This window comes from Macrobrachium nipponense, chromosome 3 (assembly GCF_015104395.2).
Source record: "Macrobrachium nipponense isolate FS-2020 chromosome 3, ASM1510439v2, whole genome shotgun sequence".
Lineage (NCBI taxonomy): Eukaryota > Metazoa > Arthropoda > Malacostraca > Decapoda > Palaemonidae > Macrobrachium > Macrobrachium nipponense.
The window spans coordinates 28,479,109-28,497,448 of NC_087202.1; the positions used below are offsets into that span (position 1 = coordinate 28,479,109).

The window sequence follows — 18,340 nt, forward strand, 5'->3', positions numbered from 1 at the left end:
CATACAAAGGACCGAGTTTGTTACAATTTAGTTTTGTCCCTAGTAACAAAGAATTCAGTCAACAATTGAAAAATAAAGTTTTATTTCTCATTGTTGAAGTTAGTGTGAAATTAACTTTATCTTCATCAGCAATGCGATGAACTATTGTTCTACAAGTTCCTATTCTTTTTACCACGCTCAGTTTCCGAGGAAGACAATCCTGTCGTTTTTGGTCGTAATACGTGACCGGAAATCCAGCTCAGACCACGATTACTTCCAAAATGTATATATTGCTCCCTGTTAACCAAACAGCGAATTGGTAACGTAGAACCTACTGTCGCCCAAGATCTCGGTGTCACCCCGTGAGACTAGACTTCTTTCGTATTCTTGGCAAAATGCATTCTGTGGCTCGTCCGTGATGTAGTAATTCAGCTTTCCCGTAGTGGTCAACCATGGAATTACATTAGTAGTTTAATTTTAGTAGTGCTTACGGTCTTTCCATGAAGTTAAAAACATGTACCATGAAGCTATTATATATATATATATATATCTTATATATATATATATATATATATTTAATAATTTAATATATGTATATATAATAATATATAAATAATATATATATATATATTATAGTATATATATAGAAGAATGTATACTATACACACCACCACACACATATTATATATAGTATATATATATATATATTATACATATTATAATATATGTGTGTGTGTGTAAGTATATCTTATATATGTATATATATAATATATATATAATATATATACGTTATATATATATATATATATATATATAAGATATATATATATATATATATCATATATATGATATATATATATATATATATTATATTATAGATAACATTGGATTTATCGCAATCGAACACAAAACGAATAACGATATAGTGCAAGGTTTACTTTGAATATTATTGTTGTTTTTATCGGACTTCCAACCAGTCTTCTGAAAAGAACATAAGGTTGTTAGTTTTTTTTTAATGTACCTTTTCATTAGGAAAGTAATTTAGGTAAGTGATATGTTCCACAGCTCAATAATATTTTCCTTGTTCTTCATTTTTTCATATTTCTTACAGTATTATTTGTAATATTTTGCTCACTTTATTTTGCAATACTTTAAATCACTTGTTAGTCAACTATCATACATAAACTACAGTACTCCATCTTAAAAATCTGTCTTTATTTTCAAAATCGTAAATTCTGTTCTTCAGCACATCTTACATGATAAAACATCAACAATTCAGTATTCTATCAAACAGCACTGGCAACATCGATGTGATAAACTTATATAGCGTATGATTGTAATTTAATGTCATTTTCCTTAATATAGTAAAGTACATTAAGACAGTAATATTTATACATAGACCATTCCAGCGTAGCTTATCGTGGGGGCGAATGTGAATTTAAAAATCTTTTTAATTAACGTTCATACTTTGATTAAATTAGGTTGCAGCCCCAATTCTTACAAGGGTTCAGATCTTAATTTTCACATTAAGGTACACAAAACATTGCAAATTCTAGGTTAGTACTTTGAAAGGTTAGCGTGTTTAGCTACCATTTTGACGTGGTACCTTTTCTAGTGTGGTAGTTTAATCATAGTTATCAACCTCAAAAAATATAAGTGACTTACAAGAGCTTTAGTTTTCATTAAACTGCCTTTCCGAGAAATGGTATCAGGTTGAAATGTACTCGCATAGACACAAAGAATAGAATGTCAGTTAAGGTACTAAAACATTGAATGGTATCCAGATCTGGGCTAATAGTCAACACAAAATGTGTTGTCAAGTGCTGCTTGAAAGTAACAAGAATTAGCTTTTCTTCAAATTTTCGATTCTTGAAATTTGTGAAAAACAAATCTTTTCTAACATTTCTGTACAAGCATCTTTTATGTAAATATTTCATATACACTTACATTGTTCTGGTGAATAACTAATTTGTACTTAGAATAGAAGGCAGGAATAAAAATTAAGCAACATTATCATATAATTGAGCAAAATAGTAAAAGATAATTTTATATTATATGAATATGAATTAAGCTAAATATTTCAAAATAAATAAGTTTTTTACTTTGGTTTATGATATTCTAGGTTCCTAACAAAGAAGCAATTAATATTGTTGTAAATAGCAATGGATGTGAAAAACGCTTTATCCAAAGCCCTCTCAACTGTATCCAGGAAAGGCAGGCCGAGGATTTTTTTTTTCTCTCTCTCTCTCTCTTCTGAACGGCGTGTTCCAAAACCACCAATTTCTTCACAGAAACTGTCCCCGTTGAAAACTGATCTTGTCAGCCTTTCTTTTTCCTCGAAGATGACCATTCTCTTGTTATTACTTTTTTCTCCCTCTCTCTCTGACGAGGAAGCCCTCGTCATGAAAGAAGAGTGAATGAGTGGTATTTTGCAGCTATGAAAGTGAAGGAGACTGGCGTTGCATGATGATATAGTCCAATATTGTCGTCTTGCTGAGATGGAGCCGTTGCAGTCTTCCTCTCAGCATTCCCACTCGCATGCGTCCTCTTCAATGGTGATGAAAGCGGTGGAATAAAATAGTGATTGTAGCCGTACCACCTTGTTCTAAATAGAAGGCACCGTTTACTTGCGTAGCTGCAAAATCAAAATGTATAGAATGCAAGAGTTTAGAATTAGCGAAGCATCATCTAAAACTAACAAACATTACTAACAAAGTTACAACCACAGCCTTTGTTGATAATGAGTCACCTAATCTGTTTGAAATCCCTACTGATCAGTAACTGCAGTATTTGATTAGAGCCCACTTGCAATGGCATGACTGAAATTAACGTAGACGATCCCAGTTGCTAGTACTCCTCTGTAAAAACTAATAAACAATTGCGTTGCAGTAGATAAAAGTAGACATTTTAGTGAAGCACGGATCGTAGATGAAGCCGACTCTACGACAAGTGACCAAAACTTGGGCGCCCGTGGTTCAAATCAACCCAAGTTGACCCCCGTTGACATCAGTTGACACCAGCTCACATGGCATGTCTGCTGTGGATTCTCTTTCAGGCTACCATTCAGGACGCGCTCATGTCTTTGAATATCCCAAACTTAACACCTTTACTGTTGGCGGAGAATTTAGAGATCCGTTCAGTTCCGGTAAGTTGTCAGCCGTTGATGTTACCAAAGACTGGTACATCTGTGATGCTTATGACGTCACTCTGGTTGCCTCTTCTTCTTCTTCTTCTGTCCTTCTGCACGAGACGTCATCCTCCTGTGGCGTAAAATAAGGATGAAATATATTTAGTAAACATTTTCTTACGTGTGTTTGCTAACTTGATAGTACCAATGCATTTTGCATTATGAAAAGAAAACCAAACATAGGAATGTTCCAATAAAGTATGATTATCCATTTTAGAAATTTCTTAATTAGTTGCCGGAGAATGCCTTTGATGGAGTAGCATTTCATTTATACTGTAGTTTATTACAGGAATTAGAAAAAAATTTAGTTAGAGGAGGCTTAGTAGTCAAATATGGAAACAAATTAGTAGATAAGCATGGAAGGTGAATGGGTTAATAATAAGGGAAATCAGAATGGTAAGTAATTGTCTGTAATGATTAAGTGGCAACCGAAAAGGATATCCTTTTCTCTCTTTGTGAAATTATAAGTAGATACTAGACTGACACCCACACGCAATAATATATAATATATAATTATATATATATATATATATATATATAAATTATATATATAAATATATTACCTATATATATATATATACTTATATAAATTATATATATATAGTGTGGTGTGTATATACTATAAATATATAATATAAATTAAATATATCTAACTATTATTAATATGGTAATATATATTATAATATACATACAATTATGCAATATAACTTATTTATAATATTAATAATACATAGTATTTTAATACTTATAATATATTATATGTATATACTAATTAGAATTTGTGTAAATATTTGCAAAAAACCTTACTTATACATCTATGTGTCGTATATGTTCAAGTGAATAGTGTTTAGAAACCATAGTTGTAATTTCTATAGTCATTGTACAATAGTAAGTATAATGTAGAAATATTTGATTTGCCATCATTATAAACCATATGTTTAACCATTATTCTTAAAAAGTATAATTGGAAATTATTTCAATTATACTTTTATATAGTGGGCTGTAGGAGTAGATACTTGGTAATAAAAATCCTTTGTCTATATATATATATATATATATATTATATATATATATATATATATATATATATATATATACATATATATGTATATGATATATGTGTATATATATATATATATATATATCTATATATAATATATATATATATATATATGATATATATTAAGAAATGAAGCATACGTAAGAATACGTAAATGGGAGAGCGACTGGCTTAGTGTCAAAGTTGATCTAAGACAAGGGTGCGTTTCATTTTAGATGTGGAAACGCTAAAGGTTAGCAAAAGGAACAGTAAATTTTACAATAAGTTTTTTTTATGAGAAAATTAGATTTTACTGGAATATCGAATGGTTGATGGTTGCGGATGATACATTACTGGTTAGGGAGAATGAAGGGAAACTGCAGAAACTAGTAGTAGATGAGTTTGGCAATGTTTGTAAGTGGCGAAAGGTTTGATTAAATGCGGCCAACGTCATGTTATGAGAGTAAACGGTGATCAGGAAAATGGAACAATGAATATTAGGTGGAAGATGAAAGAATATCTATATATTATATATATATATATATATATATATATATATATATATATATACATATATAGGTATTTGGGAATAAATATAACTGATAACGGTAGAATGAGAGCAAAGCTGAGTCGCAAAGAAGGTAAAGCAAGGAAGGAGGCAGGTTCTGTGCAAAAGATTAAGATGACACTTCAAGTTGTCTATGGAAGCCAAGGTGAGAATATTAATGGACTGTTGAGCCAACTTCCCTGTATGGAAGTGAGGTATGAATGTTGAACTGAAGTGAAAGAATGGAGGTGACGCTGTTTGCACAGTAGCATATGGATAACTGCAACAAAGATAAATGTAGAGATAGAATGTAGAGAGTCGGTATTTTGCGATGATCTGGTAATGTGGAAAGAAAAGACAACGATATAGTATTGAAAAGAGCTCGTAATTCATAGAAACTGCGAGGCAGGAGGAGAGAAAGGCCTAGAAAGAATCCGAAAGATGGTGTGAAAGGGTAATTAGAAAGGAAGATCTTTCATTTCCTTAGAGTACGAGAATGCCGGAAAGTAAAGGGTAATTGGCACAGTGTTGTTGCTGGGGTGGGGGTTGTGCTTTATTTTGGGACTTGTAGTGATTTATATCGTGGAAGTTTTCTGCACATAGAAAACCCAGAATTGAAGTTGAATGTGGTACTGACTGTTTTGCTGGTTTTCGTAGCCGTCCTTATTGGGGAAACGGCTGGCATTTGTATTGTTGATATAATAAGATTTAATTAAAGAGTGATCATGGTTGCAATCCCCTTTTCTTATACAATGGTAACAATTGTGTTTACGAAAGTGACAATAACAATGGAAGTGGATATTGATTTGAGTTATATTCCATGCTTTTGATCATTACTTCCGATTTTGACTGCACACATAACTCATATAAATCTAAAGACCCTTCACATAATCGTAAAATTATGACGATACTTCGAACTGGTGTGACCAAATGATAACTAGTGTCAGACACAAACATGCACTGTTTTATTTGCAGTCGATGTCATCTTCGACGGAACATCTCTTTATAGCTCAATTAATCTTTCAGCTGTCACGGTGTCTACGCAGCTGGCGCCAGTCTACAACCCGGGAGGGGGAGGAGGAGCAGCAGCAGCTCCTGCTCAGGAGACCACGGTGGTTGTCGCAACGCCCGCCGCTGTATCGCCAACTGTCCCGGCAGAGGCGAAGGCCCACGCACCGAGAACCGACTTCGTGACCAAGACTGTCTATGGTTTCCTAGATTTCACGACGACTGTTGGGTCAACTGTCATGATCTTCACTCCCCAGAGTCAATCTGCCAGTAAGTTGTCAGAGGACGTTGTGAAGAAAATGATTACGTAAAAACAATGGGTAAAAATCTTAGACTTACATCTGCAGATAGCCGTGCAAGCTAAGGTTCGTGCTGCCAAAAGACCTACTTAGCCTGGCATCAATAACATTCTCGTTTTATCTAGCCTGGTTTACCCACAGGTCACAGGTTTTCAGTTACTCATGACAAGCGTAAATATCTAACGAAAGCGAGCAAATCGGCTAAAACACATGAAATTCGCAAGTTTAGGAACTCAGTGCTTTTCGAGCTTTGCACTTTGAAAAGCGGGACGTAAATCTAAATCAGAAGTAAAAATTGTCTACTGGCAAACAATGTAAAGAAAAACGTCAACTACAAAGCTGCACGATCGGTAAAAAAAAAAAAAAAAAAAAAAAAAAAAATGAAAGAAAGATCATGCAGTTCGAAACAGATGCCTTCACATTCACTCGTATATGAAAAAAAATTATTATGGTCTTTTTTTCGGCACTATTTCCTCTAAGCATAGTAAAATATCGAATACGGGGTTGCCACCAACACCTAGGGTACTCCGACTAATCATCGTTTCCTTCAGGTATATCAAAAAAGAGGTGGCAGGTAATAAAATCGGGAAAAGAAGTCGTAGTTTTGACATTTATTTATATAAGGTGGCCGGTAATAAAGTCACGGAAAAATTCCCAATATTTACAGTTCATTGCTTATATTTTTGTGGTAATCCTCAACGGACTTGTTTAAACACGCCGCAAGGTGGATGCATAACGGGTTAAAACCCTTGGGGTTCACTGTCTAGGAAAGATTAATGTAACTTTTATCTGTGACTTTTGCTATGACTTTTTTTACCTGGATTCAAAAATGATATACCAAAACTGCGATCAAAACTGCAGCACACAAGCGGGATTCGTAAAAAGTTTAACTGCTTAAAAGATCACTTAAACATTTCATTCTACTGCATCTTCATGTTTAGCAAAATGTCGCAAGAATTCATAAGATTGTCCATGTACAGTTATAATCTCAATTGGACAAAATTGAATCGTTTAATTCAATCTTAACTGGTGCTTCCTTCGATAATCTCTTCGATTAATGAGTTTAAAAATCCGTAGAATAGTTTCTCGTGTAGAAAGTGCCATCCGCTTTGCTTAAAATAAGAAATCGTTCAGTTATAGCATTTCCCCGATAGGCTATTATATTTCAAAGGCCATTTTTTACCCGTGAATGTTATTTGTTTGATGATTGCACTGATGTGCACAAGTTACGTACACATGTACGGATGTCTAAACCACTACTTAAATGTTTACGTAAATACACAAATGTAAGCTACTTTTGTTGTTTTTCTGATGATATAATAAATATAATTTGCATGTTCAAATTTCTTTTCTTTGTTTGTGATCGTTACTGTCAGTCTAATGATATATCTATATATATATATATATATATATATATATATATATATATATATATATATATATATATATATACCATATATTTTTTCTTCGAAATATAGTCTTAATATTGTTTCTTTCTAACAATCATACCGAAATTATAGTATAGTATTACCCACTAACGACCGGTACCTCTTTATTTATGACAAGAATTCCTCAGCTTGTTAACTTATTGCTTTAAGAAGTAACATTCAGATTGAGATGTTGTGTTTCAGATTTCTTGTTTTTTTTTTTTATCTTTGGACTAAGGAAACACCCTTCTTTGGGAAAAATTGAACTTCTCAATAATTTGTGTTCAGATTAAAGCGCTCTCATTATTTCGTATGTATTCCAGACCACTGTTTAAATAACATTATATATATTTCCCCAGAGCCAAAACCGAGCAAGACGAGGGACCCTACTCTTCCACCTCGATCATCCAGGTTCACCCTTCCACCGTCAGCACCCAAGCTGAAACCTACTCCGACAATTCCTAAATTGTCATCAACACCTGCTCCTTCGCCAAAAGAAACAAAACTTCCGGTTCTCACATCATCCACTCTTGAGTCTTCCTTTTTCGAACCACATACAGCTCTGGCTATTGAAAACTTATTCTCTGTCACACCAGAAGACATTTACGGGGATGAGATAGATTATATTGTTGAATCTTCTCCAGTTCAAGAATTCCCTCAAGAAACAGTAAAGGCAAAGGAACTTCAAGAGGAAGATTCCGGTAGGTCATCCAATCAACCTCACAAGCCTTTTAGAAGGCCAAGTAAACCCTTTGAATTGCCTCCAGGTACTAGGAGAAGACCTGATCTCAACTATTTTCTTGACCGCAAGAAGCCTTCTTCAACTCCTCGTCCACAGGGAGGCTCAACAATAGTTCCAATCACAGTTGAAGGAACAGGCACAATTTCTCCTAAATTTTCTGATCCTGAATCTCGTGTGACATCGGTAATACTAAATACGCCATCTGAGGTAATAGTAAGTGCAACTCAAGGTTTTGCTACAATTAGTGTAATTGGACCATTTAAGACGGCTGTTGATAATGAGCTTGGACAGGTCAGTGAACATTACGATTTTTTGGTATCTGAACCCCCTCTGAATGTACAGGAGGCATATGATGTATATGAAGTAGAACCCACAGCATCAATGGAAATTCTACACAGCTCTGAATTAGTCACCAGTGATTCAAGCTTCCCAACTGGTCTTGTGACAAAGCTTGGAGGAACAATAGTTTCAGATGGCCTTACCACGGTTCATGAGACCAGTGTTATTGGCACTTACATTGCTGGCCATTATGCTCAAATTCTTCAGAGTACTTCTCACATCTTTCAGACAACTCCCACACCAGAACTCAAGTTAAGTAGTCCTTCTGTAAGACAGACGTATGAAACTGTTAAATCAGTCATTAAAGGCTCTGCAACTCAATTCATAACACCAGATTCAACTTCTGCTTTGCCTCTTCAGTCTCTTTTTTCAGAACCTGTAAGCAAACTTCGTAATAGTAGGAAAACAGACGATTCTCAGCTAAGAAATCGGCCCAGTGCTAATTTGTCGAAACGTTTAGGCCCTCATCAAGGAGCTGGTCGCTTGCGTTCTCAGCCTGATGATGATCCATATGTAGACTTACAAGATGAAGATGATTTACAGAAAGCTGGTTCAAATCCACGTGCATCATTCAGATTTAGAGGTGCCACAAGTGTAAGACCAACTCAGCCAGTAAGCACTTTCTATGCCCAGGAAGTAAAACCAACAACATTCCGCCGTTCATTTAGTCCATCTGGAACACGAAGACTTGGAAACAATCGCCCAGCAACTTCCAGACCAAGACCACCTGGTCCCCATCGCCAAGGAAATAATAGGTTTAGGGCTAATACATCCTCAAGGCCTAAAGTTAATGTTAACCGGCGGCCCGTTGCTGCTAGACGTCGGACTGAAGAACAACAAATTGTACAAGAAAGCAAGCCAGACCCTCTATACCTTCCAGATCCTGATATTCCTGGTGCAGATGCCCTACAAGAAGAAACACTACAGGTCGTCACAAGTACTCCTGTTGATGGTCCTACTGACCTGTACTATGAAATGGCTACTATCCGGTCCCTTCATACCTTTAGAGTCGGTACTACAAAAAATACTCGATATGTTACATTTACAAAGACATTTACTCATGGTGCTGATGGTGAAATTGTGCCTACTTCTGCTGTACCTGTACCTGAAGATGAGATATATGAAACGCAGTTGTTTGAAAATATTTTGGATGAGGGTCCACGTGATGTCTCGACTCTTCCACCTATTGACCTTGGTGAGAATGATGTTGCTGCACTTCTTGAGACCGTGACAGAGACTTTCAGTACGACTGAACTAATGATGAAAACTTCTGTTTTACCAGTATTACAAGGAGGAGAAACATCCTACTATTCTCTTACACAAACGTATCATATAACAAGAGTTGTCACTGCCCTGAAAACTATGCCGCCAGTCGAGGCATTCTCATTTATTCCTGAGAACTCCTTAAACGAATTCAACGATCACCTTCTTGCAGAAGGTACAGAAACTGGTGAATCCTTACATCCAGGTGAGCTTGAATATGATGAAAATGGCGAACTGATAGACACAGGAATTGGAACACGAGTACGACCCCCACCAGGTTTTCCTTTCGAAGACCCAGATCTAGCTGATCTTGCAGGTGGTCCTTTTGATGCGGATGCTTTTGAAAAACAGTCGAACCCTCAACTCGCTGCTGCCCTTGAACAACGCCAGCAACTACAGCAACAGCAAGGCACTGGAGGCACACCACAACTGGCTTCTGGACAACAGTCACCACCTGTTGATCCAGCCACAGCAACACCAAGCTTATCACCAGAGCAGTTGCAACAACTTGCTTATTTGCGCCTTCTTAATCCCTTCAGCTTCGGGGGTTTGCCTCAATTGGCCCAACAACCGCAGACTACCGTTACCTCAACACCGGTCACTATTACCACGGATCTTGTTACGACTTCCACACGCGTAATACGTGTTATCTTCAATGCTCGACCAATATTTACCACCTTAAGTAGTGTTGAGACCGTCCATACAACTCTAACTACTTTTTCAACACAAACTGTCACTATTTCTCCAAGTCTGTCACCATTCTCATTCCCATTCGCAGGTGCCTTCCCAGTAGGGTAAAAGTTGCTGTCACTTAGGGATTCGTTTTTATACTTCATCTTTGTCAGATATTATTATAATGTCACAATCATTGAGTGCTGGACACTCCATAACTAACTTACAACTAACTCATAGACCAGCACCTTAAAAAAACAATGATAAATGTCAATGAAATATCTCATGGTAGCTGTAGAAATATTTCCGAATGGTAGACGTTATCTCTTAAGATTATAATATTTTTAAAGATGAACTTATATGTATATTACGTCCCTTCTATGGTTAGTATTTTTCTAAGACCAAAGAAAAGTATTCATTTCCGTAAGAGGCGTTCCTGGGTGTCTTATATTTAACTCGTGTACGTCTTTCAGTCAGTTTTAATAGATGCATTCGTTACTATTTGGATAAAAGTAAAACGCTTGTGTGTTTAAGAAGAAAACATTAAGATTACTCAGCCCTTGATTTTCAGGAGCTAAGCAGTAGTGTTTTATGTTTTATGAATGTCAAAAGACTTCAGGTACACAGTATCACAAGAATTAGGATTCGGTTTTACTTTATAAACTTTGTCTTTGAAAACCAACCGAGGTTTCGGTGCCTGGAAAAGTTGTTCATCAGATTGCTATCGTAATTCCTTCAACCAGTAAACAGAATAGTTCTCATTATTGATGAGTGTCAAATTGTTTTGTATTAGATGACTGAAGAAGTAAAAAGCGATCCCTAGAGAGAGAGAGAGAGAGTAACTGCACAGAATATTATCGAATTTGTACAATCTCGTCATTTAATTGTTTTTCAAGATAATTTCTTTCGATTCCATTAAGTTTAGAAACTGTAAAGCTTATCATTGGACGTATACATGTTATTTAATAAGACGCCTTACAAGAGACTGGAGTAGCTTCAATTGTGGATGAGTTTGTAAGGGAAGCCATCCGCAGAGTATGTGGAGGCGGAAAGTTTAGATATTTTCGTCCCTGACATTCTCGTCGATAATCATGAAAGGAAAAACTTCATTCACAACCTGCGTATGTATCTAGACATATGACTAGTATACAGTGAATAAAAATGAAAAAAGAAAAAAAAAGTTTCTGACAATCTCATGCATGAGAAGTAAAACAGGCAAAACAAAAATAAAGAAAAGTAGAAGTCAAAGAAACGTTTAAGAAATAGACATGACCGTGAGCATCTTTTGTATGATCCACGATAAATTTACTAACATTTGCTAGATATATCCAAAGAGTTTCTCAGACAGTTATGTAATTTGTGAAGGATACATTTCTTTAGAGCCTTTTAGGACTGAGCACAGCACAGAAAAAGTGTGAGTCGTGATTGACACGTGTTTGACTTTAGCAGACGTTATACAAAAGGTGCATTCTGCTAAATACAGCTCCTCTAACGGGTGGTGTTGCTACGGTGATGATATTACTAGTTTTCTTAGCAAAGAAAATCTTGAACTTCTCTTTTTGATAAGAGATTTTCTTTACTGAACGGGAAAGATCTGGCTTTTTTTCTAGAAGGCAATAGCTTATCAATTCAATGGCTGTCTGACATGTGCAATTGATAGCGCAGGCTAGCCTCTAATTATTTAGTCGTTCGTTAAATATTGCAAACTAGCGTCGAAAGATAATTCGTCAAACCTTATTATTTTGTAGATATGTACAAGAAAAAAGAAAAAAAACTAAAATCAGTCCACCGCAAATACTTGGCAGCAAACATTACTGTACGCGTAATTAAAAATCAACTAAACTGTACAACTATAAGGTATAGGTAACAAGTAACTGTACGAACAGCAGAATCTATCGTTAAATAGAAGAAGGATATGGTAATATATGTAGCACAACGTAATTTTGCACAGTTGCGAAAACGAACTGGCTGAAATTAACAGCAACATCTCTCCAAGAGCGGGATCTTTCCTTCTGTTGTCATTTTCCTTTCTCACTTTCCCTTACAAATACACTCCTTAATTTATACTCATGTTCTTGTCGAAAAGACTGGATTTCAAGATTTCATAAATTATATATAAAGAAACTGTGGGAGCTATGTATCTACGGCGGTTCTATTTATCGAAAACTCGAATACCATCACACTGGCGATCACACCTTTGAAAGTAAATGTATATACGAAACTAAGAAGTCTTTTGTAAATATGTAAATACAAATACTATTTCAGCTAACAAAATTTCTACGTCTTTTGTGTTTAACATACTAATAAAGTTTTATATCAACTGTGTCTTTTATATAAATCCTTTCAACATTTTCAGAAGTTTCAATATGCACCCGTTGTGTCAAATATGGAAATTATCCTAGAATTATAAGGAAAATGCCCGTGGAAGCCAAGAACCCCGAGGCTAGGAAGGGAATATGAGAATGAAGATAAGATGAGAAAGAAAGAGCAACTTTCAAAGGGACGAGACATACTCTTCGCTTTTCAACAGTGCCATAAGATTTTATCTATGTATAACAGAAATTAACATTTCCGTGTCCAAATTTACCCCTATTGACACGGCTTATATGTACGAGTTGCAGTTACTTGAAATTCTTTCTGATTTTGGTTTTCCTTTCATAAAAAGTTCGATATTTGTATGGCTACCCAAGTCAAAGTGTTGACGTGGGTTCCCGTTCTCAAACAGGCGAGTAGGAGACAAAAAGTTCCACACTCTAGAAGAGGATTATGAAAAATGCTGGTGATAATCATAACTCGTTCTTATTAGAAAGCCAAAATGACCGAACTTTGATAAACTGGTTCCAACTCCAGTAAGATAAGTAATGACGAATCTCGCTTCCTAGGACCACGGCTTAGGACAGGACCATAGTTCCCCGAAAGCACCTAATGCTATATACTTTCATCGAGATGAAACCCACTTTCAATTGGAATGAGAGTGGCCTTTCATTTCGCCAATTAAAAATTATGACATTTTACCCCTGTCAGCATAGTCTGCCCGAAATGGAACGCATAAATAAAGGGATTATGTTTAGGCCAAAGTGGTTTAGCAGTGTGAAACGGCGAAGACTGGTTGTAAGAACAAGATACGAGAATCTGCGCTTGATATTATTGACCCTTTCACCTCCTGAAAAGTAGTCAGTGCTGCCTCTTTGCTTCCAAGCGTTACAGAAGGACACTTGTCAGTGAATAATCTGACTGTTGCCGAAGAAAACAAATGTAATATCATTTCTAGCCACAATGCAAAAGTGGGCTGTTAATAAAAACAATTAGAGATCTTAATTGGCAACAAAAAGGTCAAATAATTATTAAAAACAAAGTAAGTCTAAGGAATTAGGTTACAAACGATGAATGTTATGTAAGAGGCAAGTCAGATTCATGTGATGGAGATATTAGAAGATCCACAGATCTAGTAAAAATGCAGATAATCTTTAAGGCAAATGTTGTTAATTTCATATGACCTTAATGTATGAAATAAATAAAAAAAATAATAGGAAACGCCGCCGCATGAGATTGCTCGCACTTTTAATTTGTAAAGAAACATTGTTCTTGGTTCGTGGCTTATGTATCTATACCTGAAACGCAAACGCAAATGTGCAGTTATTAGAAAAACCTAAAACCTGTCCTTCTATTGAATTATCCTATTCGTTGAAGTAAAGACATTCGTGATAAAAGGAGGCACTCTAAGCAATTATGATTAGAATTTCGATAGAGATGTTGAATGTTGTTATGAAAGTTCTAGGCCTAGGCGCGTGTTTACCCAGATGGTGAATGTTATCAAGTATGTGACACACATATATTAAGGTATAACGTCCATGAAAACCTCTCAAAGCTACTGAACCTGAAGACGTAAATAAATGATGCACGGATTGTCAAGGAATCGGGAACAAAAAAATTCCATACCGTGGAACATGAGTCAACAGTCAATCGTTCCCCAGCATATGCGCTGATGTGGCCATATAGGCCAGTAAAAATTGACGTGGACCCAGGCATTTAATATAACAAGCATTTTATGCGTTCAATGCGTTCCCATAGATGGCAGGTAGTATATAAAAAAAAAATAAATCAACCAAAATCAACAGTAGTCAACCATACATTTTGGCAGTAAGAAAAATGGCCGCCACCCGAAATGAGAAATAAAATTGTTTCCATACTAATATTTCAATTACTTTAAGGTGGTGCTTCATTTTTGCTTTAAATATTATTGTTTAAAGCATGAGGTTTGTAATAATACCATAAAAATGGAGGTAGACTGTTTAAAGAAAAATGGCACATTTGAAATGGAATAGAAAAAATAAATGCATTATCATTTTGTGTTTCCTTATTTCTGCTGTCGATCATCAACACCTGTAATATTAGCACTCTTAATATAGAATAGAACCTTTATTTATACAAAAATAATGACAGAGAACATAAGTAGACTGTTTAAAGAAAACTGATATATTTGGAATAAAATAGAAAGAAAATAAGTATTTGCCTTTTCATTTTAAATCAATACGTTTCCTTATCCCCCTGCTGCTGATCATCAACACCTGTGCTATTAGGCTAATATAAAGTATATAGAATAGAATAGAACCCTTATTTATAAAAAAAAATAATAATAATAACAGAGGGCATAATTAGACTGTTTAAAAAAATTGATACATTTGGAATAAAATAGAAAAAATAAGTAAATACATTTTCATTGTATATCACTTGTATATGCTTTGCCTTAATCATAGATGCTGATCATCAACTCCTGTAATATTAGCAATCTTAATATAGAACAATAACAGAAATAATTAGACTGTTTAAAGAAAATTGATACATTTGGAATAAAACAGCTTGCCTTAATCATAGATGCTGATCTTTAACACCTTAATCAATCCTAATATAGTATAGAAGCATTATTCATACAAAAATAATAACAGAGAATGTGTTGCTGTAAACAATACCGAAGGCCTGCGACACATCGTCAAAATCCTCCTCCTCCTCATCATCATCATTATTACGTATTTACTGAGACTTTAGTGTTTGCACAGTTATTGCATTCCCCACGACATATACAGTGAACTGTACAATGTAGAGGCTTTTTAGAACAGCTACATGAAACGCACATGTTTACTTTACAGCTACATTTGATGTTTATTGGTAGTTCTGGAGGAACTGAAGGCATTACTATCATTATTGGATCAATTGATCTATCTGCTTTAAGCCTGTACCATAGTTTCATATTTGAGAACAGTTTTCAGGTTGTGCCAGGTACATACTTGAAAATGAATCCTTAGACAATGAAACTGGCACAACCTTTAAGATGGTGGTGCCCTTTCTATTGGGACGTTGTGAGAGAAGTAATGTAGAGGATCCTAAGCTCATTTAGGGGTTTCAGTGCCTGAAAACTACCTCCTTGGTACAGCAGTGATACATATTCCAATCCTACATCTAAAATATCATCAGTGTTGGCATTGCTGTCTCCAAAAGCAGGCACTTTAGTTTTTGGGATGACATTAAGAGTTTCGGGTGTTTTACCTTTCCCATCCCAAAAAAGGCTGAGGTGGTGTCACACCCAGACATAAAATGTGTGAATGGAAGGCACATGCACATTTCATGTCCTAGAACCTCTCTAGCCACATTTATAGACTGTGTATGTTGCTTGGTTTCCATGTAAACTTCGGATGTTGCATGATGAAGGAAAAGGACCAGTATAGCTTTATCATCAGCTACTACTTGAATGGGACCCTTACTAGTACACCTCAATATCTGCATTTTCTAGACTCGGTCATAGTAGCCTGATCAGTTCCTGCTTGTTGCATCTATTAGAAAGAAATTTTGTTTTGTCAGATGGAATGTGGGAAGTGAGATTTGAGATCATATCTGGTGAAGGGCTTTCTAGTCGTCACCGCTTCTGTGCTTGATCTTTGGTTGTCCTAAGTGTATAACAATCAAATATAACATAAACAGGTAGGCCAGGACTTTTTCTCCGCATTACAGACCGCACATAACTCATAATGTCTATTGTTCCAATTTTTGGCCAATACTGACTGTGTAGCAAAGCACATCCATCAGTCACCACAGTTATCACTGATTTCACAGATAATATCAGGATCCATATGTGCGATAAATTGTGAGAGATATGACTGGTGTATTTTTCATCCCTCCATCACTTATAAAGAGAGAAGGGACAACTGCTGACAGCTCATAGAAGAAGGTTGCCTCTGTCGGTTGACCTTGACTGTGGCATATACATAGCCAAAATTCCCTGATATAACTCAATGCTTGATATGAACAAATCCTCACCTGCCACTCTCACAGGTTTGTGCATTACCTTGAAAGTTTGAGCTTGGTTTTTTCTTTTCATGGTTACTTGAGAAAATGTCTTTCCTGTCATTTGTTCTTGAATGACCTTCCCAGTCTGCAGTGATGTTTCAACATTGTCCCGTGCATCTGCAATAATTCCACTCGCAATATATACCAACTGATGTTCATCCTGAACTCTGAAAGTGTTGTGTTTCCCTAGGAAGTCTAGAAATACCTGGAGGGGATCATTATCACGTTTCACATAACTGGCGTCTATCTCTCTGTGCTGCTCGGACTAGGTGCCAGTGAATTTGTTGGTCAATTATCTTACTGCTTCATTGTATTGGGCAATAATAAGAGCTGTACGTAACCATTTTGTCCAAACTGACTTTGTATGTGTAATATTAATGAGACCTCCATGTGTCTTTCCAGACCTCATCAAACTTTGTTCAGTTATCATGTCTGACCAAGTACCACTCAGGAATAAATGGCTGTTCCTTCTGACTGCGAACTTCCCTTTGTGAAAAGGAATTAGAAGACAATTACATAATTCCTCACAGTCTTGTAAATAAGGGCAGCAACACTTAGCATATTTAATTCGACCAACTACCGCAAAGTAAGGTAACTTATTTTGAGTATTGTGGTGTGAAGACAAGCAACGGATTTAGTAACTACAAATATAAAAATGTTGGTACTTGTAGATATTAGAATAACAATATAGTCTGACAGCAATAGTGGCCTTGAACAAGACTTAATGGTCACTGCCGATAAGTCACTCTCCTCACTGATTGAATTCATTATTTTCGTATAAAATGCCTACATAATCTAACTTATTTATATATTTTTTCAATTAAAATAACATTAATTAATGCCCAAGGCTGGAAGGAAACTTTCAATAAAAATTGGGACTCTCCATGAAATTAAGTCTGCGACTGGGCTGCTTGGATCGACAGACAAACAGAAGGATGGAAGGGGACACAACACACACACACACACCTCCCTCCCCTGGGGTGAGATAATAAGACTAATTCTAGTATAAAACTGAAGAAGTGAGTCAGAAATGTACAAAGAGGATTCCACGGGTCATGGAATCATCTTACGGAAGGGCTGAAATTAATCAAAGAAAAAAATCATGTTCATAACGTTGATTGGGGTTTATTTTTTTTTTTCTATACCCCGACATATATTGCAATCATAAAAAACAAAAATTTGCTTGTTATACTAAATGCCGGGGTTTGGCCAAATTCACGTCAATTTTTACTGGCCTATTAGGCCAATGTACGCAATAGTTTTGACGTCTTCTAGGTGTTGGTTCATTAGAAAGATCTTATTTAACACGTAAAAGCGCTTGATCAAGGTTCGTGTAGAATGTTGGGTAAAGTCTAGCTATCGTTGATTTCTATTCTAAAAGTGTTAACTACAACAAAATTTACTCCAGCTAAAGCTACGACAGTGTGTTGCTAGGTAAAATCTAGCGAGATTTTGCTAGTTTGAGTATCCTAAATATTTTACGTAGTTCGAAAAGT

General features: G+C 35.7%; 1 protein-coding gene across 2 annotated transcripts in view; it reads left to right on the forward strand.

Moving 5' to 3' along the window:
- Positions 1–12,822, forward strand: part of LOC135221676 (mucin-2-like) — a 101,157-nt gene extending 88,335 nt beyond the window's left edge. Inside the window, exons 2-4 of one of the 2 annotated variants that reach the window (XM_064259402.1) lie at positions 3,035–3,124; positions 5,779–6,030; positions 7,846–12,822. In XM_064259402.1, the coding sequence (XP_064115472.1) occupies positions 3,035–3,124; positions 5,779–6,030; positions 7,846–10,628 (3,125 nt within the window). In that variant the 3' untranslated portion in view covers positions 10,629–12,822. The remainder of the gene's footprint in view (positions 1–3,034; positions 3,125–5,778; positions 6,031–7,845) is intronic. The other variant, XM_064259403.1, reaches the window with a different exon arrangement.
- Positions 12,823–18,340: the final 5,518 nt, after the last annotated feature.